General features: G+C 37.1%; 1 protein-coding gene and 2 pseudogenes across 1 annotated transcript; 2 read left to right on the top strand and 1 right to left on the bottom strand.

Annotated features, from left to right (window-relative positions):
• The window catches only part of LOC148129229 (vomeronasal type-2 receptor 26-like), a 119,071-nt pseudogene that overhangs the window by 45,779 nt on the left and 46,550 nt on the right, over nt 1-26,742 (bottom strand).
• Nucleotides 227-18,203, top strand: LOC148129230 (vomeronasal type-2 receptor 26-like). The gene is made up of 6 exons (XM_087947241.1): nt 227-369; nt 9,614-9,905; nt 10,710-11,564; nt 13,984-14,211; nt 15,721-15,847; nt 16,860-18,203. Exons 1-6 carry the CDS (start codon nt 227-229, stop codon nt 17,780-17,782), a joined length of 2,568 nt encoding a protein of 855 aa, XP_087803367.1. The 3' UTR covers nt 17,783-18,203.
• The window catches only part of LOC113427822 (vomeronasal type-2 receptor 26-like), a 33,973-nt pseudogene continuing 32,871 nt past the window's right edge, over nt 25,641-26,742 (top strand).

The raw sequence follows: 26,742 nt of genomic DNA, 5'->3' as shown, positions 1-26,742 counted from the left end.
ATTAATAACTCCATGAGGCTCAGTAGGTTGCAGTATGAATCACTAAGATGATAAGTATTAGAGGTTCTTTCATTCTTCCAGGCAAAGTGTTGTGATGAAGATGTGGCTGCCCTGCTGTGATTGGAGCCAAATTGCTTCGGCATTCAAAGAAGCTCATATACTTTGCCATTGGTTTCTACTCTCTCTCCTTGTCCACCAGGCTTCTTTCAGGAAAACCTTCAACTCTATGTCTGCTAATAAACTGCATTTGCAGCTTAATTCTCCTGCCCACTTCAGTGATATAGTCATTGGAGAATTTGTATCTACTATATATTCTGAATTGCCTTTGCTCAACTTTATGGAACCTCCAGCAGCATCTTTGAAAGGAAGGCAAGTACTCCTTTAAAAGAAATTGTGATCTATCTTTCAAGGTTTTTTTTTTTTTAACACGATTATATAGAAGAGATTCTGGTTAAATGTTTTCTATGTTAGATGAGAATTTAAACTGGCTTAGGGATCATTCTTATTTATACATCTGTTTTGATTAATGATATTTCAGGTGTTGGAATATAACTGTTGAATGTAAATTCATCTGCTGAGAACAAAACTCCCAATTTTAATTTTAATAATATAGTCCCTCTATATTTGTTTTATTTTGTATCCAAAATAAAAATAAAAAGAAACCCAGAAAAAAATATTTAGCATTTTAATAAAAGTTATATTTTTTGCGGTTCTCCTATTGTCTAATGACACTGTTAGAATTTTGTCACTTATTCCTTGTTTGCTTCCTTGCTTACTGCAGGGTAAGTAGAAATGTAGAAAAGTAGAAGTGCAAATATATGAATCTAATAAAATCTTACATCTTTAGTACTTGGATTGTCATTAACAATCCATCAGTTTCTGCCCTACAGTTGCACTGCTACCCTGCATATATGAAACAATCCTTTTAATTGCATTAAAACCCAGTTTTAAACTTTTTTTTATTTGTCAATTGCTTACAAGATAATGGTTATAAGTAAAAACATAATTATGAATACATGGATACATATAAGAAAAATAAAAATATATAAAAGAAACAATAGGACAGGGACGAGAGGCACATTGGTGCGTTTATGCATGCCCCCTACAGAAGCTATGAATAGGGAGTTAAAATTGTTAAAGGATTTAGAGGTTGTATGAAGATGTAAAGTTACCACCAGGTGAGCGTTCAATAGGTTGCAAATGGGTGTATAAGATAAAGACTGGATGGGACTATTAACCATAAAGCAAGATTAGTTGCTCAAGGATTTGCTCAGTCAGATAAGGACTATGATGAAGTTTTTGTACCTAGTCTGAGAGCAAATTGAGAGCAGCATTAGTTTGGGCAGCTAAGAATAAATGTAAAATAAACCGTGTAGATGTTGAAACTGCATATCTACATGCACCTTCACAACATACCATCTATATGAAAAAGCCATTAGGTTTAAAGGATGATGGAAAAACTGATTATTGGAAATTAAAGAAAAGTCTTTTATGGTCTAAAGCAATCTGGTTATGAATGGAATAAATGTATTGTAAAGGAATTAGTTTCAATAGGTTTTGAAGCTGGTGTAGCTGATCCTTGTTTGTTCCGAAGAGAAAAATATGGTTTAATTTCTCTATTACTGTTATTTATGGATGACATAGCAATTATAACTAAAACTGAACAAGAAACAAATGATATTGTTTATAGATTACAGAAAAATTTAAGGAAAATTAAGCATTATTTGGGTCTTGATATAGTGAAAACGAATAAAGGTTTTAAAATTTCGCAAACCAAGAAGATTAGCCAATTATTAAAATGTTATAACATGGAGCATTGTAAATCTGCTAAGACACCAATGAGTAAGGAATTTACACATAGTGATATCAAAAGTCCTATGTTTGATAAGGAAATATATCAATCCTTAATCGGTAGTCTATCATATCTGGGTAATTTGTTGAGACCAGATATATCTTACAGTGTAAACCAATTGGCTAGGTATAACACTGAACTAAATGAAAGGCATTGGCAAGCAGCTAAGCGAATAATTAGGTTTTTAAAACACACATTCCATTATTCATTATATTTAGAACCAAGTAATGAATTAGTGTTAACTGCATATGCTGATGCAAGTTTTGCTACTGATATAATGACTTGTAAGCCAACATCAGGTATAGTGGTAATGTTGGGTAATGCTTTAATAGGATGGAAGTCTATTAGGCAACAGCATATTAGTTTTTCCACTATAGAAGCGGAATTCTCATGTTTATCATTAATGTGTACAGAATTGATATATTATAAACAATTGTTGAAGGATATTGGAATTACTGTATGTGATCCGTTTATTGTTTATGAAGACAATCAATCTGCAATTAGTATGGCTACTAATTTAGCTGTTAAAACAAGGTCTAAACATACTGATTTGAGATATTTGAACATTAGACAGTGTGTTCAAAATAAATTAATTCAGTTAGAATACTGCATGACTGAACATAATATTACAGATCATTTCACGAAAGCTCAAGGTCCAATTAAGCATAAAGAGTGTTGTGAGAATTATGGTTTAAAGATGTAATGTATTATATATTGACTTACCCAAAGAGGAGAATGTTAGGCATCTATCCACCAATTAGTTGGGTTGGCAATATATAAACCAACAATGTATGTTTGTAGCTTTAAGACAAAATCACTGTACTGATTTATACTATATTCCAATTGGTTGATTATATTGCAAATTACCATAAGAGAGAGCTAGAGATCATAGCTTGCTCTCTCTGACATTCTGTCTCTCTGTCATTCTGTTGCTATCTAAGGTTCTCTGTTGTATTTATGCTGTGCTTATACTTTGATATTTTTGTTTACTGTAAAGGTAAGGAGACTTTGTAATTGGATATTCTTTGGACTGTAAAACGTATATGACCTGGACCGTTTATTGTAGGGGTCGCCAACCTTTTGGACCTCTGGGACCACCAAACTCATAATTTTAGATCCCAGGGACCACTAACTGGTTCTGTGGGTATGGCCTAATTTGTGGGTGTGGCTTGGTGGTCATGTGACTGGCTAGGCAGATTGAGTTGCTCACAGAGTCACAGATTCATTCAGAAATCTTTCTGCCATTGGCTAGCTCAGTCTGTCACATAAAATTTGCTTGCAAGCAAACTCACAAAATTAACTCACAACACACCATGCATGTAAATATTGAATTTTTTATTTTTAAAAAAGAGCAACTTTTACCCCAATGCAGGCAAAGCAGGCAGGCAGATTGAGTTGCTCACAGAATCATTCAATAATCTATCTATCTGTCATTGGCTAGCTCAGTCTCTCAAATTTGCTTGCCATGAGTCAACACTGAATTTGCTTGCAAGCAAACCTTCAGTCCTAAGGGAGGTTTGGCTCTGCTTAGCTAGAAAGCAAGAAATCCAACCATTTCCTGCTTCCTAGATAATCATGCATTGTTTGATTCAAGACAATTATTGCCTTGGAAAAGAAACTATTTCTCAGTCTATTAGTCCTCATTGTAAGACGCCTATAGCATCTCCCCAATGGTAACTGTTCAAGATATGAATGTCCAGGATGAGAATGGTCTGTGGAGATTTTTAGTGCTCTAGAGAGGAGTCTGGTCTTCGCAATCTCTTCCAAAGAAGAAAGAGAGCAATCGATGATTTTTTGTGCTGTGTTTATAACTCTCTGGAGCATCTTTTTATCCACTACTTTCTACCCGGAAAAGCTTACCGGAAGCGCTGGTGCCGCCATCTTTTTTTGATGAAAACGTGCTTCCGGTGAGCTTTCTACCCGGAAAAGCTCACCAGAGCGCTGGCGCCGGCATCTTTTTTTTGATGAAAACGTGCTTCCGGTGAGCTTTCTACCTGGAAAAGCTCACCGGAAGCACTTTTTCATCAAAAAAAGATGGCGGCGCCCAGCAAGCCAGCGGCCCGGTAGGAGTTGTTCCGCGGACCGGTACCGGTCCGCGGACCGGTGGTTGGGGACCCCTGGTATAAAGGAACTAAATCACAGGGTTACTTTAGAAGGCATTATATACGGGAATCGTTATGGTTGAATTGGGAGAAAATTAAGAAACAATGTTATTTGAAAATCCCAGTTTGGTTATCAACTATTGAAGCTTTTTCTTATCCTATAACCTATAAGAAGGAACAAACGGTTAGATATGGGGAATTACTAGATAAAAAGGGTGAACTTAAAACGATGCAAAATTTAGAAGAACAAGGCATAAAGATGAACTGGTTTTCATATGCGCGTGCATAAGCGCACAAACGTGCCTACCGTCCCTGTCCTATTGTTTCTCTTATTCTTTTATTTTTCTTATATGTACCCATTTCATATATTCACAACTATGTATACACTTGTACTTATTATCTTGTAAACAATTGACAAATCAAATAAATAAAATAAATAAATAAATACATTCAAGGTATCTTAAAGATTCTAAAATGGAAGGATTCCATGATAAATTGACTGATTTAGATAGGATTTTGACAGGTACTGAAAAAGTGATCAAAAAATTATATAATTATTTGTTGGAAATTAAATTAGAGGAAGAACAAGTTAAAGAAACAATGATTGCTTGGGGGAAGAATTTTGGATATGGGATTGATTTAGAGAAATGGCAAAAATTGTGGTCTCAAAATTATAAAATGACAATGTCAACAGCATATAAAGAAAATTTGTATAAGATGTTTTACAGGTGGCATTTCCCCCCGACAAGAATAGCAAGAATGTTCAAGAATAAATCTGAAAAGTGCTGGAAATGTCATCAGCTGGAAATGGCTCATATTACCATATGTGGTGGACTTGTGAGGACGCTAGAAAATATTGGACTAGAATTCACATATGGTTGGAAAAAATGACAAAGAAACATATACCGTATTTGCCGGCGTATAAGACGACTGGGCGTATAAGACGACCCCCCAACATTTCCACTCAAAATATAGAGTTTGTTATATACTCGCCGTATAAGACTACCCCCCTCTTCCACACACCTTCCACTTTTGCACTTTTTTTTTTTTTTGACGCACTTTTCTGCTTTGGACAATTTTGAAATGAGCTAATCCAATTTTGAACCAAGAATATGCAAATAGCTATGGAGTTTAGAAATGAGTTTTAAAAATATTTTTCATTGCTTACCATTAAGCGTAAAATATGTTGTAAATAAAATGAGAACACAGGAAACATTCTCTTCTCAATACAGCTGATCTCTCTCTCTCTCTCTCTCTCTCTCTCTCTCTCACACACACACACACACACCAAAACCCGGACACTGAAAAAGGCTGCCAAGGAACAGTATATTCAATGCCTTCTCTTTAATCAAGAAACAAGGAATTCCTTAGAATCTTTTTTTTTCCCCAAGTGGCCCTCTTTAAAAAAAAATATGGAGGTAACACTTTCATTCAAAAAGTCTTCCAGTATCTGGAGTCGCTCAGACATATTGAAGTGAGGCAGGAGAGTAAGTGAAATTTGAAATGATCCAGCTACCGTTTTCTTCCCCTCCGCCCGAAGGCCATTATCTCCATGTCAAAACGAACGAGGGAGGCAAAGAAGCCAAACACGCTAAAAAAGGATCTCTTTATTTTCCTACACAAGGTCACACCTACTTTTCCGCATTCAAAGGACAACCTCTCCTCACCACCACCACACACACACACACACCCCAATACCCGCAAACAATGTTCTGGGCATTAATCACCATTGCTACATTAACCTGGTAAATTTATACCCTGCCTCCCCAGTGTTGCTTTGACGGCAGGATTTCACACAGCGGGCGCTCGCTCGCTCTCTTCTCCGCTCTCCCACCGTTCGCACATGTTGGAAGCACCGTAAAACCTGATAACCCACCGGGGCTCCCCATCCTTAACCTACAGCCGCCGCATGCAAAACCTGCATGCAAAAAAAAAAAGAAAAAGAAAAGTACGCCCGCACGTGAGGATCTTGAATCCTCTCCTCCCCACACCGCTAAGGAAGGAAGAGGGGGAAAGGTTGCGCAGCGCGTGGCGAGTGACACCCGCCACACACACACACACACACACACACACACACCCCGCTCCCCCCAGCCTCCTCCCGGCTGCAACTCAAGCTCAAGTGGGAGTCGAGTCCTCCCGGCGTATAAGACGACCCCCCACTTGGAGGCATGTTTTTCAGGGCAAAAAGTCGTCTTATACGCCGGCAAATACGGTAGATTTGAAACCAGAGATTTTTTTTATTGGGAATCTTACCTGATACATATAATAAAAACTTAAAGTATATGATTGTAAATGTATTAACAGTGGCTAGGATTGTATTTGCTAAAAATTGGAAGAATGAGAAAATACCATTAGAAGAAGAAATTATTAAGAAAATATTGGAATGTGCTGAAATGAGTAGATTGACATTTGAAATTAGAGAACAAGAAGATAAACAATTTTATGAAGTTTGGGATCTTTTTTATCAATGGTTAGATAATACAATATAATAATAAAATATTTAGAAACCTAGGAAATAATGAATATACATATTTTTTTTGGTTTTGGTAATATTTTGATAATATTTTATTAAGATAGACTTGGTATGATTTTATGATTTGTTAGAAAATAAATTAACTAAACTATAGTTATCTCGCTTAAGTATGAATTAGTAAAATTAAAGTCAAATGATTGTTTAATAATGATATTAGGATATATAATTGTTGATTGATAATATGAGTTATTATGTAATATAATTATTATGATGACTATGAAATGGATGCACAAAAAGGAGTGGTAAACCAACTGATACACTGTCTGTTAATTTATGAAGGATGATGATGTTTTTATGTTATGTTTTATGTTTTATGTGTTTTTGTTTGTTGTTAAAATCAATAAAACTTTTACTTAAAAAAAAAAAAAACTCCTGCTCTGCAGCCCCTCCTTCGCCTTCTCTCTCTGTGCCGCCTATGCCATTTAAACAATCCCATTACAATCCACGGAGATCCTGGTAGTCTTGCTATCTCCTCGAGAATACTGTGAGTCCTCTTAAAATCCAACATAATAGCTCTACCAGACTGTAGTCCATAGCATATTAGTTCTTGTTGGCTGTAAACCTCTCCCTGCAACAAGACTCAGACACACATATCACCAAACACACACACACCAAACCACAGAGCGAAAAGCCGCAGCAACCAAGTGTGCCGCCATTGTTAAAGGAATTAAAATAAGGTGGTGTATCAGTTTTTAAAATTTGCTACATAGCTAGTTTTGTTTTTATACCATAGCAATTCTTTTTAATAGAAATTTCTTTATTGTTACGGGTAATTTTTAATATTGTCCCTCTATATTTGTTTTATTTTGTATCCAAAATAAAAGTAAAAAGAAACCCGGACAAAGATATTTAGCATTTTAATAAAAGTTATATTTTTTCCGGTTCTCCTATTGTTTAATGACACCGTTAGAATTTTGTTACTTATTCCTTGTTTGCCTCCTTGCTTACTGCAGCGTAAGTAGAAATGTAGAAAAGTAGAAGTGCAAATATATGCACTTCTAATAAAATCTTACATCTTGAGTACTTGGATTGTCAGTAACAATCCATCAGTTTCTGCCCTATGGTTGTACTGCTGCACTGCATATATGAAACAATCTTTTAATTGCATTAAAACCCAGTTTTAAACTTTTTTTTATTTGTCAATTGCTTACAAGATAGTAGTTATAAGTAAAAACATAGTTATGAATACATGGATACATATAAGAAAAATAAAAATATATAAAAGAAACAATAGGACAGGGATGAGAGGCACATTGGTGCGTTTATGCATGCCCCCTACAGACCTCTTAGGAAAGGGGTGAGGTCAATAGTAGACAGTCTAAGGTTAAAGTTTTTGGGATTTGGGGAAAAAACCAGAGTCAGGTAGAGTACTCCAGACATTGTCCATTGTGTTGCTGAAGTCATATTTCCTGCAATCAAGTTTGGTGTGATTAACCTTGAGTTTGTATCGATTGTTTGCTCTAGTGTTGTTATGGTTGAAGCTGAAGTATTCATTGACAGGCAGGACATTGCAATGTATGATTTTATATACCATACTTAAATAGGACCGAAGACGGCATAGTTCTAGGTTTTCTAGGTCTAGAATTTTGAGTCTGGTGGCATAAGATATTCCACAACAAGTAGAGGAGTGGAGAACTATTGTGAAATATTTCCAGACTTTCTCAAATGTGTTAATATCAGATACGTAATGTGGGTTCCAGACTGATGAGCTGTATTCGAGTATTAGTCTAGCAAATGTTTTGTATGCTCTAGTTAGTAGTGTATTATTACCAGAGAAAAAGCTACATAAGATTAGGCTAACAACTTTTAATGCCTTTTTGGCTATGTAGTTACAGTGGGCTCTAGCACTTAGGTCATTTGAGATGAGAACGCCAAGATCCTTGACAGAGTTTGGATCATCAACAAGGTCTTGACTATTCAGCTTGCATTTTGTTTTCTGATTTTTTTTAACCAATATGTAGGACAGAGCATTTATTTGTTGAGATTTGAAGTTGCCATTTGTTTGACCATTCTGATACATAGTCAAGGTCTTTTTGAAGGGTAGCAATATTGTCTGTGGTGTTGAGTAGCTTTACATCATCAGTGAAGAAAACGCAGTTGCTCTTGATATGATCACAGAAGTCATTTATGTAGAGTATGAAGAGAGTTGGTCCTAGAACACTGCCTTGGGGGACATCACCGTTGACAGGTACAGAATTTGATAGGATGCTCCCAATTTTGACCATTTGTTATTTGTTTGACAGGAATGCTTTTATCCAGTTATGCAGGTGTCCAAAGAAACCATAAGATTTTAGTTTTAGGAGTAGTTTGTCATGCACCACTGAATCAAAGATTTTTACTTTTCAAAATGTGATGCACAAATGCCCACCAAATCCTCAAGTCTGATTCAAACACTTCACCTCAGCTCCTCATTCCATTCCTTCCTCACTTCTAGACTATCTTAACTATTGAATTTTAAGAATCAAAGCTTTTTCTTCAAAGCTTCTTTCATTTTGGTTGCCACATCATAAAAAAGGTGTTGTGACTCAACAAAGAGTGTAGAGAACAGCAATCAAGATAATTAGGGGACTGCACACTAAAACATATGAAGAATAATTGCAGGAATTGGGAATATATACTTTAATAAAAAGAAGGAGCAGAGGTGACAGGAGCAGTGTTTCAATATCTCAGGGACTGTTACAAAGAAGAGGGAGTCAATCGATTCTGCAAAGCCCCTGAAAGCAGGAAAAGAAGCAACGGATAGAAACTAATCAAGGAGAGAAGCAACCTAGAACTAAACAGAAATTCCTGACAGAACAATTAATCAGCAGAATGTTCCAACATTGGAAGATATTAAGAAGAGATTGGACTACCGTAACTTGTCTGAAATGGCATAAGGTTTCCTGCTTGAGCAACAGTTGGACTAAGGGTTAGACCACAAAGGTCCCTTCCAACTCCGTTATTCTTTTTATTTTTTTTCAAAGTAGTGCTTCAGAATATAAGTGCTTTCTTTTTTTCTCTAACACTCACTAAAGCAGAAAGATAAGTCATTTTAGACATGGAGAAAAACATTATGAAATACATGTATCTAAATCCAATCCTTGTCACATTCTAAGATTATAGAACTAAATGAAATTCTTCTTGCAGGCCTTTGCCTAAAAACTTACAGCATGTCCTGGCTTTCAGTTTTGCCATTCAGGAGATCAACTTGAATGAGAACTTGTTACCCAACATCACCTTAGTCCCCAAGATATATGAGAATGGTTTTCAGGCAGTCAAAGCCTCTGAGAGCATTTTGTCTCTATTCTTTGTGGAAAGTCGCTGTCCCCTCAATTACAGGAAGGAAAAAGGCCAAAACATCATGGGCATCATTGGTGATCTTCCTTCCCAGAACACCATCCAAATGGCCAACATCTTAAACGCCTACAAAATTCCACAGGTAGGTATCTGGGCTCACAAATGCACAAGAAGAAGGAAAGGGCGATAGTTTAAAAAAACTATCTGAAGACTAAAAGTAGGAGGAAGCCTTCAGATAACATATTGGGGGACTTGTTTTGGGTAGTTTTTATTTATTTATTTTGTCAGAGAAATGCAATGCATCAATTACTATGTAAGAAATGGTGTAGCTGTCATTCTTTCTATCTTCATTCTTCTTATTCTCCTCTTCCTCTACCTCCTCCTCCTCTTTTATCACTTCAGGTGTCAAGAGAGACATTCTCGCTCTTCTGGAAACCTTAGTCATTGTTAATTGTTATTGTAGTAGTATGCCTGATGTTGTCTCTCCATCTTCTGGGTGTGCCTCATGTTATTTGACTTTCTCCTCTTTTTGTTTATGCCACAACAATTGTAAATATATTTATCAGTAAAGTAATAGATGCGTTAACCTTATATTATAAAATGCAAGATGAAAGTTGTTTGAGTATCACTATGGGTAATTAATATTCTCCAATCCTTAATCCTCCTCTCTTGTTACTCATTCCTATCTGCTGTCTATTTCTACATAGCACAATCAAAGATTGACATGACTCTGTCTAAAAAGTGATGAATGGAATACTAATGATGGACTGGTTTCAAAACCTCTTAGGAACGACTTGTTGATCCCCAGATTTAGTATTTGTCTCTCCCATCAGGACTTTTTATGGAAATAAGGTCAAAAAGAAATGTGCTTCCTTCCTCCTTTTTGACATGTCTGCAAAAACAATACCTACTCTGAAAACACATCATTATTATTCCCATTCTGCAGCTCAGTTATGGCACTTTTGACCTTACGTTGAGTGATAAACAGCAGTTTCCTTCTTTCTTCTGGATGACTCCAAATGAAAACCTCCAATATGCTGGGATTATTCAGATCTTGAAATATTTTGGATGGAATTGGATTGATTTGCTCATCCCAGAAGACACCACTGGAGAGAGATTTCTCAGAATTCTGAGGCCAAAATTCATCCAGAGTGATATTTGCATTTCTTTAATTCAATTTATTCCAAGATTGACAAATTATGACCCCAGTACTTTACGAAAGAATAATCTAAGCAACATAGCACGTTCCCTGTGGTATAGTAAAACCAATGTAATACTAGTTTATGGGGACATTCAATCTATAGAAGGTTTACGAGTAATTCTTGAATGCTATGAAATTGATAACAGGCTGCCAATAGAGAGGGTTTGGGTCATAAGTGCTCTCTGGGATGTCACTTCTGTCTTTGAGTCCCACAAATTCACACCATTGTCTTTCAATGGCAGCTTGTCCTTTGCCCTTCACACAATTAGGGTACCAGGCTTTCAAGAGTTTCTTGAGAACCTAAACCCATATCAGTCTAAAGTGTATTTGCTACCTGCATTCTGGGGTTCTTCATTTATCTGTTCACTTCCAATGTACAATATATATGCACCAGGAAAAGGAAATTGCACTGGGAAAGAGAATCTGGGGAGTCTCCCTGGAACTGTCTTTGAAATGAAGATGTCTGGCCAGAGCTACAGTATTTACAATGCTGTCTATGCTCTAGCACATGGTCTCCATGCTATGTATTCATCCAGAGCCAGGCAGAAGGCAACAGGCAATGGAGAGAAGTGGAATTTGCTGAAAGTCCAACCTTGGCAGGTGAGTTATGATTCCTTCTAATTTAATGGGAATGTAGCCATAATAATACTGTTATTTCAATTTTTACAAAATTTACTAGCAGTATATTTTAACAAATGAAGGCAAATATATAGGATCACGAGGAGAGATTGAATTTGGGTAGGTCAATGGAACCAGAGATTTACTCTTTGGAGGTTTCGGATTCATGCTGGAGCCCATCTTCAGGGAATTTCTCCCTAATGAAATGTGTGATTTGGGTTGTTATGTGAGTTGTGTTTATGTGGTTCTGTTGGCTGATTGGTGTGTCAATGGCTGGCAATTGGCTGTCATTGCCTTGTGCTACCAAGCTCTCGGCCCATAAGCCTTTAATTATGTGATGGTAATTCAGCATTCCTATTAACTGACAAGGGGCCCATTTCCCAGGCTTTTATCATTTCCCTGGCTATCTTCCTACCTGCATGGCTAATGATTTTAGATGCTGCAAAATTAAATGTGTCCTTAAAATTAAATGTGTGTCCTTGTTCACTGCAATGTGAGGTCTCCTCTTCTGACTGCTTGCTGGTGTTCTTGTAATCTGGTGGCTAGGTTCCTCCCCATTTATCCTACATAGTCATGGGGCAATCCAGGCAGTGGATCCAGTAGATTAATAAAAGAATGCAAAAAGGTTTGCCTGGCATGATCTGTCTTTCACAAACCCATGTTGGCTTTTGGTTATAATTCTTTTGCCTCTAGGTGTTCACAGATTCATTCCTTGACTACCTTTTCCAGACTCTTCCCTGGTATTGAGGTGAGGTTGATAGATCTGTAGTGTCCTGGATTAATCTTTTTTCCCTTTTTTGAAGATGGGAACTACATCAGCTCTTTGCCAGTCCTCTGGTAGTTCCCTGGTGCTCCATGATCTTTGAAAGATATAGCTCATTGGTCCTGAGATCATGTCTGCCAGTTCCTTCAGAACCTTTGGATGTAGTCCTTGTGATTGAAACTTGTCTAGGGTGGAGAAGTTATTCTTTTACCATTTTCTTATCTATTTTATGCTGTGTTCCTAATCTGTTTTTCACAGTTCTGTTTTTTATAGGTTTGGCTGTTTTTCCCTTTTCCGCAGAGATAGATGCAAAAAAAATGAATTAAGCATTTCTTTTTCTCCCTATTGCTCATCACCTTCTTGCCATTTTCTCCCATTGGTGGACCAATTGTTTCCTTGACTTTTTTCTTTTTCTTTTTACATGTTAATTGAAGCTTTATTTTTTTAACACGACTTAGTTCATTTGGAGCCTTAGGTTTCCAGATTTCATTTTTCCAGACTCGGGCAGTTTGCTGATATTCTGCCTTAATTGGGTTCCCCCCTTTCCAACTTTTTATATCTGTTCTTTTTTTGTCTTTAAAATTTATATTTTTTAGTTGTTTAGAGGCTTGGTGGTAACTTCTGAAAGTGCTTATTCCTTGTGGCAATTTAGATTTGTATTTACAGATGTTATGTTAGATATACAGAAGTAAATTTTTTGCAGTAGCCTTCTCTTTCCTTTCCAATCTTCAATCCAAAAAAACCTCTCAAATCGAGTAGAGGACTTCCATTTTTGCAGCATTCTGTAGTTGAGTAGCAAAAGAAAAATTCAGTAAAGTAGAGAGAAGTAAGAATTTTGCAAAATAATAAAAATAATCAATGAAATTGGAGGCAGAAGTAGGATACAGTGGCAATAATTGTCTTCTCTAAGGTATGTTTGATGTAAGCATTTTCTGTCCCATGCCTGAAGAAAAGCTGATTTAATCTACCAAGGTCATAACAGAACTTTTTAATCATGTTTTCAGGAACAGAACTCCAATAAATATGTTTTGTTGTGATATCCATTATATATAACAGACTGCCAAAAAGAAGAGTGTGTCAATCCAATCTCCAAAGCACCTGAAGGCAGAACAAGAAGCAATGGATAGAAACCAATCAAGGATAAAACCAGCCTAGAACTAAAGAGAAATTTCTTCACAGTTAGAACAATTAATCAGTGGAATGACTTGCTTCAAGAAGTTGTGGCTCCTCCAACACTGGAGGTTTTACAAGAAGAGATTGGATGGCCATTTATCTGAATTGGTATAGGGTTTCCCGCTTGAGCAGGAGATTGGACTAGAAGACCTCCAAGGTCCCTTCCAACTCTGTTATTCTATTATTCTGTTATATTACTTAACAATAATTATTATTCCCCATGAAATTCATATATGTAATATATCTAACAAAATCTCTATTAATAATACTTAAACATAAAATGTGAATGTAGTCCAGCAAAATAAAATTATGCCTTTGGAACATAAAAACAAATACTATTAACTCAAAAGTTTGGTTGTTCATTATAAATTAGTTGAGCACTATTTGGTAAATCACAGCATGGAACTGTACATTCTATTGACTGCTATTGACACCGATTTCTCACTTGACTCTCTTATCTTTTAGCTTCGTTTATTTCTGAAAAACCTCCATTTCAACAATAGTGCTGGGGAAGAAATAGCTTTCAATGAGAATGGAAACCTGGCAGCAGCATACGATATCATCAACTTGATTACTTTCCCCAATCGATCCTTTCAGAAGGTCCAAGTTGGACGTATTGAACTTCAGAGTTCTCAAAAGGAAGGCCTCACCATAAATACAACTGCCATTGTATGGAATCACAAATATAAGCAGGCGAGTTAGACAAATCAACTAAAACATGGGGATATTTTCTCAATTTCTGGAATATTCATGGGGATAATTTCTTTAACTCATATTACAGTGGTTCCAAGCTCATCTGATATCTTCTTAAAGATGTTAAAACACTTTTATATCCTGGAAAAAAGAAAGTTCTCAATTCTACGTCATACTTACAGATTGTAGGGAAGGAGAGCTCTGCTCACTGGGGTTATGGACCTTCTGGGTTCCATGGCTTCTTAAGAGATTAGTGAGGTGGAAAATTCACCTTTTGAAAGTTAACACTGAAGGGAGATTTACCTTTCTTCTTTTAAAAAATATTTTAAAATGCAGTTACAGTAATACAAACAAGTAAAGGAAAGATTTTATCTTGAGATAGATAAAGAAAGAAAGAAAGAAAGAAAGAAAGAAAGAAAGAAAGAAAGAAAGAAAGAAAGAAAGAAAGAAAGAAGGAAGGAAGGAAGGAAGGAAGGAAGGAAGGAAGGAAGGAAGGAAGGAAGGAAGGAAAGATGGATGATAGATAGATAAGCAGGCAGGCAGACTTTCCCATTGTGTTTATCTGACTTTTTAGTCAATGTTTGAATCAGGTGAGAGACAAAGAATGAAAAAGGTCATACACCTATTTTCCACTTCATGCTAATATAAACTCCGCATTTCCCTGGAGTTTTGCAGGAAATATTTCTCTTGCCAATATCATGTTTTGTTTCTCAAAGCCAATTCAAAAGTCTGGGGACAGCTGCTGTCCTTTTAGAGGTTTAGTGGGTTTTTCAAGTGATGAGCTTTGAAAAATATAGTAAATTTATTTTTTCAGAGAACTGATTAACTTTTCAGCAGACACAAGTGCTTGTGTAGTTTGAAATACAGGCAAGATTGGACTATTGTGCTATCCCATTTTATTGTTCATCACAAAATAATACAGACAGACTGTGGAAATAGACCAAAGCTGGACAATAACCAAGTCCTGTGCTTGCCACACCTGTATCACTCTCCTAATTGGCAGGTAGTTTTTTGATAACTGAGTATGCTCAGAAACCTGGACAATATGTACATGGAAAACCAGGATACCACTCTTGAGAGGCAATGTAATGCAGGGATAATTGGAAAAGGATAGCAAAAGCTATATAGGAATATTTTTGCCATCAGTTCAGCAGTTTCAACACTATTTCCCACACATTGCAAGTTTATTTTGGATTTTCTTATTACTATTTAAATTTAAAGCAGCTGATTAAGATTATGAGAAACATACACTTTTATGATCCCCTTTAGGACATCTCAAGTTCCTTTATGTGCTGTGTAGGGGTCATGAAGGGATTTCTACTCAAATGTTCAATAGCAGTTCAAAGATTTTTTGGATGTTAACTGCTTCTCTGAGTGAATCTAGCAATCATTCCTAGGAATTCCAAATTTTGCATTATTAGAAATGACAAGAGAGGATGACTGCTGACTGATTAATTCCAACCTTGATTGTAATCCATTTTAATTCCTTACTCTTGCCATTCCCATTAGACACCACCTTCTGCCACCTGTGTAGAAAGCTGCCATCCTGGACACCGGAAATTAATTAAGGAGGGGAAACAGGTTTGCTGCTATGACTGTGTTGAGTGTTCAGAGGGCAGCATTTCCAGCATGATTGGTAAGAAAAAAAAATCTATATTTCTTTAAAAATACATTGTACTCTAACCAAGTTTGGGTTCTTGAATATAGTTTTAAAGAAAAGCATAGTAGGATGACCTGGGGCATGGCACAAAGGGAACTCATTCAGATAATAAGTATTGGTCGCTTTATTAGCTCCAACTTTGCCCCCAATGTCCTGATTACTTTCTGGTCTGGAGAAAAACTCTCCCACCAACCTACAACAGCCTTTGGCTGCAAATAGTCCAGTCCAAACTTTGTAAAGAGAAAACTTTAAACTATAAATCCAACAAGGCTAAATAGGGTAATAAATCCGGCAGTGCAAGATAAGGAGTTCCAGAAGTGAAGTAACACGACAGTAAATCAAACCAGTTAGGAGGATGCCAGGAACTCAGATTACAACAGCCACCACTAGATAAACTCAATATTTGTTCCTGACAACCCCCCCCTCCATCTGCCTCTCCTTTAAACTCCATCCCCAGGTGTGCCTTGTGAAAGGAATCAGGGCCTTTTCCTCCCCCATAAGCCATTCAACTCACATTGCTCCCTTCTCCATTCTTCCCTGCGTGCTCTAGGATGAAGAGGGGGTGGGCCTTGGTCTTCCTTTGAACTGCCTCTCCCTTGTCCTACCTCTCCTCTGCTCTGCCCAGCCTGACTTTGCCCTTCCCCAGTTTCCTCCACAGCCAACCAAGCCACTTTCCTGCTCCCTGCAAACTATTCATCTTCCACCTCGGATTCAAACTCAGATGGGGCCATGAAACATAGATTGATTGGGATCTCTCACTAGCCTTGTTCTCTTTCTTCTTTTTTAAGTAAAAACTTTTCTTTATTTAACTGTGTAATCTCTCATTCAGGAAACATGGTCTACTGAATACAAAAATATTTTTAAAGGATTTTTTTTTAAAGCAAAATTTTTAAAAGAGGTTTATCCTCCAAAAAACAGCTTCAGGAAAGCATAATTATTAAATATTTAATTCAATACAATATGTAGCATTTTTAGATTTTTTTTTTAGATTCCAACCAATGTGAGAGGTGTCCGCAAGAACAATATCCAAATGAGAAACACCATCAATGTATTCCCAAAATTATCACCTATTTATCCTACAAAGAAGTCCTGGGAGAAGTCCTGACCGGCTTTGCTGTTTCTTTTGCTGTAATCACAATTGTGGTGATGGGGACATTCATCTTCCACCAGAACACTCCCATCGTCAAAGCCAACAATTGGGATATCACCTGCACCCTGCTTTTCTCACTCCTGCTGTGTTTTCTTTGCTCCTTCCTCTTCCTCGGATGTCCAGGGACAGTCACGTGTGTGCTCCGGCAAGCAGTTTTTGGAGTTGTCTTCTCCATTGCGGTGGCTTGTGTGTTAGCTAAGACCCTCACTGTGGTTCTGGCCTTCATGGCCACAAAGCCAGGGAACCGCATGAGGGGGTGGGTGGGGAAAAGGCTGTCCATCTCAGTCATTGTTTTGTGCTCCCTTATTCAAACAAGCATCTGTGCTGTGTGGTTGGCCATTTCTCCCCCTTTCCCAGAGTTGGACATGCATTCCCAGATGGATGAGATCTTTGTGCAATGCAACGAAGGCTCTGAGATCATGTTTTATGTTGTGCTGGGCTACATGTGGCTTCTTGCCCTTATCAGCTTTACGGTGGCCTTCTTTGCCCGGAAGTTGCCCGACACTTTCAATGAAGCCAAGCTCATCACCTTCAGCATGCTGGTCTTCTGCAGTGTTTGGGTGTCCTTTGTGCCCACCTACTTGAGCACTAAGGGGAAATCCATGGTGGCTGTGGAAGTCTTCTCTATCTTGGCCTCAAGTGGTGGTTTATTAGGTTGCATTTTCCTGCCCAAGTGCTACATCATCATGCTGAGGCCAGAGCTGAATACTAGAGAGCAGCTTGTTCGGAAAAAGACTAGTGTGATTTCTAGGGCAGCATGAGTGATACATGAATTCCTATGATTTGGAAGAAAATTTTCTGAATTCTGAATTTTATTGAGAAATAATTGTCTTCTTCAACTTGTTAATTGCAAAAGAATTTAAACTGCATACAACTGCATAGCACTTTGCAGCACTCTCGGCAATTTACAATGTAAGCATTATTTGCATATTGCCCCAATGATCTTGATCAATTCTTCCATTCTTGGAAGAATGGAAAGTTGAGTCAACCTTGAGCTCCATCAGGACTGAAGTTCAAGCTGTAGGCAGAATTTGCATGTAAATTTCCTCTTACTATGCCACTAGGGCTCTTAAATAAGAAACTTCACATACACACAATAGCAAGGAAAAAGATTGCATGCACAACTTTTTCTCCATGAAGACTTCTTTGTCTTTGACCAATAAATTACATTTAGAAACATAATGGATGGGATGTACAAAATTAATCTTATTTATTATATAAGATTGTATTTTCTTTACATTGAATTACAATAAAATGCTAATATGATTTACAGTATGTATTTATTGGTATCCTTTTCCCAACTCAATTACTTTTTAATATATTTTACATTTCAGGAGATGAGGGTCATATTCAAAATTTGTGGTAACCTCAAGAGCCTCAGAAAGTTACCATCTGCTATAAAGATGATGAGCCAGGCTTCCCAAAACCCTAATGAATTCTGGCTCCTCTCATTTGTTCAACTTAAACGGGTGATGGTGACCAAGGCTCAGTCTCTCCAAACTGTCTTTACCGATGCAATTTTGTTGATTCTAAAGAAATTACATCATAATTGTAATTGTAAAGAAATTCATCAAGATTAAGTTAAGCAATGGAGGCCCTGGGAAAGTAGGTGGTGCCTGACTCAATAGTTCTAATTGTGAGAAGATTCTGGGAGTCCTGGTTTACAATTAGTTAAATAGAAGCCAGCAGTGTGTTGCAGTCCCCAAAAAAGCCAACATAGTTCTAGGCTGCATTAATAGAGGGATAGAATCAAGATCACAGGAATGTTGGCGACTCTTTATAATAATGCTTTTGTAAGACCACACTGGGAATATTGCATCCATATTTGATCACCAAGATATAAAAAAGAGGTTGAGTGCAGAGAAGAGCAACAAAGATGATGAGGAGACTACAGGGTAAAACGTATGAAGAAAGAATTGTTGCAGGAATTTGATAAGTCTCATTTACAGGAAGTGGGTATGTTTAGTCTAATGAAAAGAAGGACTAGGGAAGACATGATAGCGGGGTTCCAATGTCTCAGGGATTGCCACAAAAAAGAGGGAGTCAACTAATAAGTTGACTCCAAAGCACCTGAAGGTAGGACAAAAAGCCACAGATGGAAACTAATCAAGGAGAGAGGCAACCTAGAACTATTAAGAAATTTCCTGAAACTTAGAGCTAGAAGACCTCCAAAGTCATTTCCATCTCTCTTGTTCTGTCATTTTCTGTTGTGTTTTTATTTCTATGTTTCTGGTACTTTATGAATAAAAAATACAAGTAAGATTCTTTTTTTAAAAAATAGATTTTTATTATATTTTCCACAAATACAAATCTCATACATAGTTTTTGACAATGGTTTGGCATAGATGAATATATGGTTTATACACTGCTCAAAAAATTAAAGGGAATACGAAAAAAAGACATCCTAGATCTGAAAGAATGAAATATTCTTATTAAATACTTTGTTCATTAAGGTGTTCATGAATGTGCTGACAACAAGATCACACAAAAATTATCAATGGAAATCAAATTTAGCAACCCATGGAGGTCTGGATTTGGAGTTACACTCAAAATTAAAGTGGAAAAAAACACTACAGGCTTATCCAACTTTGATGTAATGTCCTTAAAACAAGTCAAAATGAGGCTCAGTAGTGTGTGTGGCCTCCTTGTGCCTGTATGACCTCCCTACAACACCTGGGCATGCTCCTGATGAGGTGGCAGATGGTCTCCTGAGGGATCTCCTCCCACACCTGGACTAAAGCATCCCCTAACTCCTGGACAGTCTGTGGTGCAACGTGGCATTGGTGGATGGAGTGAGACATGATGTCCCAGATGTGCTCAATCGGATTCAGGTCTGGGGAACAAGCGGGCCTGTCCATAGCATCAATGCCTTCATCTTGGAGGAACTGCTGACACACTCCAGCCATATGAGGTCAAGCATTGTCTTGCATTAGGAGGAACCCAGGGCCAACTGCACAAGGAGTCTGAGGATCTCATCTCAGTTCCTAATGGCAGTCAGGCTACCTCTGGCGAGCACATGGAGGGCTGTGCGGCCCCCTAAAGAAATGCCACCCCTCACCATTACTGACCCACTGCCAAAACGGTCATGCTGGAGGATGTTGCAGGCAGCAGAACGTTCTCCACGGCATCCCCAGACACTGTCACATCTGTCACATGTTCTGAATGTGAACCTGCTTTCATCTCTGAAGAGCACAGGATGCTAATGGCAAATTTGACAATCTTGGTGTTCTCTGGCAGATGCCAAACGTCCTACAATGCGTTGGGCTGTAAGCGCAACCCCCCACATGTGGACGTCGGGCCATCATACCACCCTCATACCACCTATTTTTTTATTAAGGTCTCTTGTAATAATTACGTTTTCTCTTTTCTTATTTTTTTATATCTGTTTCTAACCATTCGTACCATTTATGCCGTATGTTGTAATATTCAGAGTTCTTCCTCTCCTTCATTTCAAATTTGAGCATATCCATTTCTGCACATTCCAAGATTTTATTTATGACTACATCTTCTGGGGGGGATGTTGATTCCTTTCCACATTTGTGCAAAAGCTATTCTGGCTGCTGTCAATATACGTAAAATAATATATTTTATGTTTTTTGGGTATTGATCTGTAATTAGTCCTAATAAAAAGAGTTCCGGTTTAAGTTCAGTTTGGTGTTTAGTGATTTCTTGCAGCCAGTCTTTTATTCTAATCCAGTATTTCTTGGTCTCTGGGAATAACCACCACATGTGATAGAAGGTACCATCATTTTGTTCACATTTCCAACATTTTGGCCTTGTGTTGGGTTATATCTTTGCCAATCTTGGTGGGGCCAAGTGCCACCGATAAAACATTTTATATAAATTTTCTTTGTATGCTGTAGATGTCGTTAATTTGTAATTTGTGGTCCATAATTTCTCCCATTTATCCAACTCAATATTATGTCCAAAAATACATGCCCATGCTATCATGGTAGTTTTCACAATTTCCTCCTCCATCTTAAATCCCAATAAATATTTATATATTTTCAATATAAATGTTTCCTCTGTCCCAACTAAAATTTTATCTAATTGGTTTTGCCCTTTGTCGAATCCAAGTTCTTCTAAATCCTTTTTATACTTATTTTGAATTTGTAAATATGGCCACTAATCAAATAATTCCTTGTTCCCTTAATTCTTGATTCAATTTAAGTTTCCCTTGATTATCCAACAGTACATTATAGATTGCAATTTTTTTTATATCCAATCTATTCAGATGAATCATGGTGTCCATGGTTGACAGCCAGTGGGGTAATTCCATTTAATGTTTCCTTTTGATCTGCTTCCAGGTCCGTATGAGCAAATCTCTTATTTGGTGTTGATTAAAGTAAGCATGTGCTTTACCCCTTTTTCCCACAAAAATGCATGTCAAACTATCTGGAGGTCATGACCTTCTAGCATTAAAATTCTCTTATCCTTTAGTTTAACCCAATCTTTTATCCAATTTAATATTGCTGCCTGAAAACAGAGTTACAAATAAGATTCTTTCAAGATACCTTGAGGGCAGAGAAAACCTCCTGAAATATGTACATATTTATTTTTATTTTATTTATTTGACTTGTCAATCACTTACAAGGTAATAGGTATAAGTATAAACATAATAAGAATACAGAAAATAGGTACGAATAAATGGGGACAATAGGACAGGAATGGTAGGCATGATCGTGCACTTATGCATGCCCTTTACTGACCTCTTAGGAATGGGGTGAGATCAATAGTGGATAGATTAAGGTTAAAGGAGTGGGGGTTAGAGGATATAACAACAGAGACAGGTAGTGCATTCCAGGCATTGACTACTCTGTTGCTGAAGTCGTACTTTCTGCAATCAAGTTTGGAGTGGTTTACATTGAGTTTGTATCTGTTGTGTGCGGTTGTATTGTTATATTGTTGCAGTTGAAGCTGAAGTAGTCATTGACTGGTAGGACATTGTAGCAGATAATTTTGTGTACTATGCTTAATCCAACCATAGGCAGCGTAGTACAAGGTTGTCTAAGCCCAAAATTTTGAGCCTGGTGATATAGGGTATTCTGTTGTGAGAAGAGGAGTGTAATACTTTTCTCATGAAATATTTCTGGACTCACTCAATTGTATTAATGTCCAATATACAGTGCGGATTCCTGACAGATGACCTGTATTTGAGTGTGGTGTAGCAAAAGTTTTGTATGCCCTAATTAGCAATTCAACATTACCAGAGGAGAAGCTTTGTAAGATTAGATTTGCAACTCTTAATGGCTTTTTGGCAATGCTGTTACAGTGAGCTCTGGTACTTAGGTGGTTTGATATGAGTACTCCAAGGTCCTTGACAGACTGAGGGTCATCAACAAGGTCATATCAGCCTAGCTTGTATTTGGTGTACTGATTTTTTTTTACCAATGTGTAGGACAGAGCATTAGTTTGTCGAGATTTGGTGTTGCCAATTGTTTGACCATTCAGACACATAATCAAGGTCGCTTTGAAGGACAATAGCATTGTTGGTCGTGTTGAATAGTTTTACATCATTCGCGAAGAGGACGCAGTGGCATATAAGGTGATCGCAAAGGTCATTTTTATAGAGCCATGATGGCTAACCTTTCCTCCTTGCATACCAAAAGCACCCATAAGGCAATTCATGCAGGTGGCCTACGCCCCCTGCGCATGCATGTGTAACCCCCTGCACACTTTGCACATTTCTGTGCATGCATGCATCTCCTGCACACTCCCCACTACCCGCACATGTACGGCAGCTACCCAATGATCAGCAATGGACCTGCTCTGGAGTGATGGCTCACATACTGTCAGAGATAGCTCTGCATGCTACTTCCAAAACTTGTGCCATAGGTTCACCATCACGGATATAGAGTATAAAGAGTGTGGGTCCTAGAACGCTGCCTTGGGGGACACCACTGTTAACTAGAGCAGAGTTTGATATAGCGCTCCCTATTTTTACTATTTCTTGCCTGTTTGACAGGAAAGCAGTAATCCACTTAGGAAGGGATCAAAAAATGCCATAAGAGTTTAATGTTAACAATAGTTTGTCATGTACCACTAAATCAAAGGCTTTGCAGAAATCTATATAAATTATTTCTATTGCTTTACCCTGGTCAAGTAGAGTAGTCCATATGTTTTTGCAGTATAGGAGTTGTAGATTGCAGGACAATTTTTTTCCTGAAACCAAATTGTTTTTTGGAGACTGGTTGTTTGACTCAAATGAAGGGTAATGGATTGGTTAATGATTGATTCCATGACTTTGCACATGACACAACACAGCGAGATTGGTCTGTAGTTATGAACTGGGGTCACTATTTTGAAGATAGGGATGACTGTTGCTAAGGACCATAGGTTCAGTAAGGAGCTGGTTCTGAATGATATCTCATATATAATGTTTGGGGTTCTGCTATGGCAGAGGAGAGCTTTTTTAAGAAGTATGCATACAATCTATTGGGGCCAAAAGATAGGGATGGTTTTAGGTTACGTAGTGACTTTTCTAAGTTATCTTCTGTAAAGTCAATATGTCGTAGATCATTACAGTTAGTTGTGGTACAACTAGGAAATATGGAGCATGGGCCATTGCTGTTTACAAAGGCTGAACTGAAGAATGTGTTGAAGAGGTTGGCCTTAACAGTTTCATCACTGCAGTCTTTCCCATTTGGTCCTTTTAGTGGTAAGATGGCTCTTGAATCTTTAAGTTTGGTGTTTACAAAGTTGTAGAAGGCGCAGGTGGATTTTGTACATAGGAGGTTTTCCTCTTCTTTTCAGTGCATTCTTTAATTGGTGCATTCTTTATCTGTCTGCATAAGGTGTGGCATAGGTTTTTAAAGATTGCTATGTAGCTAATTTTGTTTTTACGCCATAGCGACTTTTTTTTATTGAAGTTTCCTTATTGTTATGGGTAATTTGTTTTTGATATGCTACAAATAATCTAAGACAGTTCCACTAATGAATTCAAGTCACATGTGGCCAGGATATATATATTGAATCATGATAAGATGGACCTGGAGATACATAATTTCCCCTTCATTGCTTAAGAATGTCTGGGGTGAGACCAGAAAGATTCTGTTCTTAAAAACTCATATATAGGCACGAAGGTGCTTTTTACAAAAGGCAATTGGATTTTCTTGGGTTTTTTTTTTTTAGAAAATATTTTGATTCCCCTCCAAGAAGCTTCTTGGATGAAAAGAGAAGTGTTTTCTTTTTTAAAAAATAAATTTTATTAAGTTTTCAAATTTTAAAAAACATAAAATAAAATTTTATACATTGTTATCAACATCAAGACATCTTTTCTTTCTCCTTACATTTTTCAGTATATGTCTTTACTTATTCCCTGTATGCTGTAGAGGTAATTAATTTGTAATTTAATCCCCACAATTTTCCAGGTCTACATTATGGCCAGTGTTTTTCACCCATACCACCATCGTCTCTTTGACCACCTCCTCTTCCATTTTAAAATCTAGTAGAAAATTGTATATTCTTGAGATCATTTTCTTTTCCATTTCTTGTAGAATTTTATCTAATGGATGCTTTTCCATGCAGAAACCAAATTATTCTTTGTCCTTTTTGTATCTTAAAAAAGGTTTTATCCAATCTTATTGGTACAGTATGAAAAAGATATAGTATTTTTGGTATAGTAGACATTTCAATTGCCACAATTTTCCCCAGTAATGATAGCTGTAATTTCCCCCACACTTCTAATTTTTTTAAAATTTGTATTATTAATTTGTTGTAATTATTTTTTTGATTGAAGAGCATCTTGCTGTTAACCAAATGCCTAAATATTTTACCTTTTTCACACTTTGCATTCCTAATTTTCCTTCTAATTCTCTTTTTTTTTTTGCTTATCTTTTAAATTTTTAGTCAATAACTTTGTTTTGTTTTTATTTATCTTAAGGCCTGTGACCTTCCAGAATTCCTCTATTTGAAGTGTTTTCAAAGAATAAAATAAGAAACACCAGTTGCTTTTTTGGGGGGGAAAGCACTTTTCAGACAACCATCACCTGGATGATTGAGAATCTGTATAAATATGCTCCTTCAGAATTCCCTTTTTTCCCCAATGTGACAGTTTCAGCAAAGCAACGGGCAGAATTGGTAAGTATTTCTCTGAATAAGGAGGTTGTGAGGTGAGAAGGGAAAACCTACCCAACTACTAATCTATCTCTTCCTCTTTTAATCAGCATGCAAAACTCAATTTCTAAAACCTGCTATGATCTCAAGACCATTTTTTTCTTGCCTGATGAAGTGCTGCCAAGAATTGCACAATCCATGGGTTTGGATTGTGCAATTTCTTCAACTCGAAAATCAGTTGAATAGCTTTGCTAAAGGAAATTATCTCCCTTGCAATTATCTAAACTAATTAATTAAATTTGTTTTTAGGGAGAGGCACAGAACCTAGGGAGACTTAATAGTTTAATATTAATAACTCCATGAGGTTGCAGTATGAATCACTAAGATGATAAATATTAGAGATTCTTTCATTCTTCCAGGCAAAGTGTTATGATGAAGATGTGGCTGCCCTGCTGTGACTGGAGCCAAATTGCTTCGGCATTCAAAGAAGCTCATATACTTTGCCATTGGTTTCTAGTCTCTCTCCTTGTCCGCCAGGCTTCTTTCAGCAAAACCTTCAACTCTATGTCTGCTAACAAACTGCATTTGCAGCTTAATTCTCCTGCCCACTTCAGTGATATAGTCATTGGAGAATTTGTATCTACTATATATTCTGAATTGTCTTTGCCCAACTTTATGGAACATCCAGCAGGATCTTTGAAAGGAAGGCAAGTACTCCTTTAAAAGAAACTGTGATCTATCTTTCAAGGTTTTTTTTTTTTTAACACGATTATATACAAGAGATTCTGGTTAAATTTTTTCTATGTTAGATGAGAATTTAAACTGGCTTAGGGATCATTCTTATTTATACATCAGTCTTGATTAATGATATTTCAGATGTTGGAATATAACTGTTGAATGTAAATTCATCTGCTGAGAACAAAACTCCCAATTTTAATTTTAATAATATAGTCCCTCTATATTTGTTTTATTTTGTATGCAAAAGAAAGATAAAAAGAAAGCCAGACAAAAATATTTAGCATTTTAATAAAAGTTATAATGTTTGTGCTTCTATTGTTTAATGACACTGTTAGAATTTTGTCACTTATTCCTTGTTTGCTTCCTTGCTTACTGCAGGGTAAGTAGAAACGTAGAAAAGTAGAAGTGCAAATATATGAATGTAATAAAATCTTACATCTTGAGTACTTGGATTGTCTTTAACAATCCATCATTTTCTGCCCCACAGTTGCATTGTTGCCCTGCATATATGAAACATTCCTTTTAATTGCATTAAAACCCAGTTTTAAACTTCTCCCCCCCCCTCCTTCCCTTCCCCCCCACCCTGTGATCTCAACTAAAAAAGATGTTGTGATTCTACAAAGAGTGCAGAGAACAGTGACCAAGATAATTAGGGGACTGCACACTAAAAAAAAAACAGAAGAGGGAGTCAATCGATTCTGCAAAGCCTCCGAAAGCAGGAAAAGAAGCAATGGATAGAAATCAAGGAGAGAAGCAACCTAGAACTAAACAGAAATTCCTGACAGAACATTAATCAGCAGAATGGTTTGCCTCCAGAAGTTTGAATGGGAAGATTTTAAGCAGAGATTGGACTACCACTTGTCTGAAATGGCATAAGGTTTCCGGCTTGAGCAACAGTTGGACTAGGGGTTAGATCTCAAAGGTCCCT

The sequence above is a fragment of the Notechis scutatus genome, chromosome Z, assembly GCF_049901735.1.
Source record: "Notechis scutatus isolate UNSWTSFEM ecotype Mainland chromosome Z, rNotScu1.2, whole genome shotgun sequence".
NCBI classification, from domain to species: Eukaryota; Metazoa; Chordata; class Lepidosauria; order Squamata; family Elapidae; genus Notechis; species Notechis scutatus.
Note: the sequence above shows the minus strand (reverse complement) of the source record. Positions and strands in the feature narration are given on the sequence as shown.

Excerpts from the sequence above, each read along its gene's own strand:
- LOC148129230 (XM_087947241.1), top strand. The coding sequence starts at position 227 with ATGTCTGCTAATAAACTGCATTTGCAGCTTAATTCTCCTGCCCACTTC. Across the intron at positions 9,906-10,709 it reads ACGCCTACAAAATTCCACAG|CTCAGTTATGGCACTTTTGA; the intron begins GTAGGTATCTGG and ends CCCATTCTGCAG. Across the intron at positions 14,212-15,720 it reads GGAATCACAAATATAAGCAG|ACACCACCTTCTGCCACCTG; the intron begins GCGAGTTAGACA and ends CATTCCCATTAG.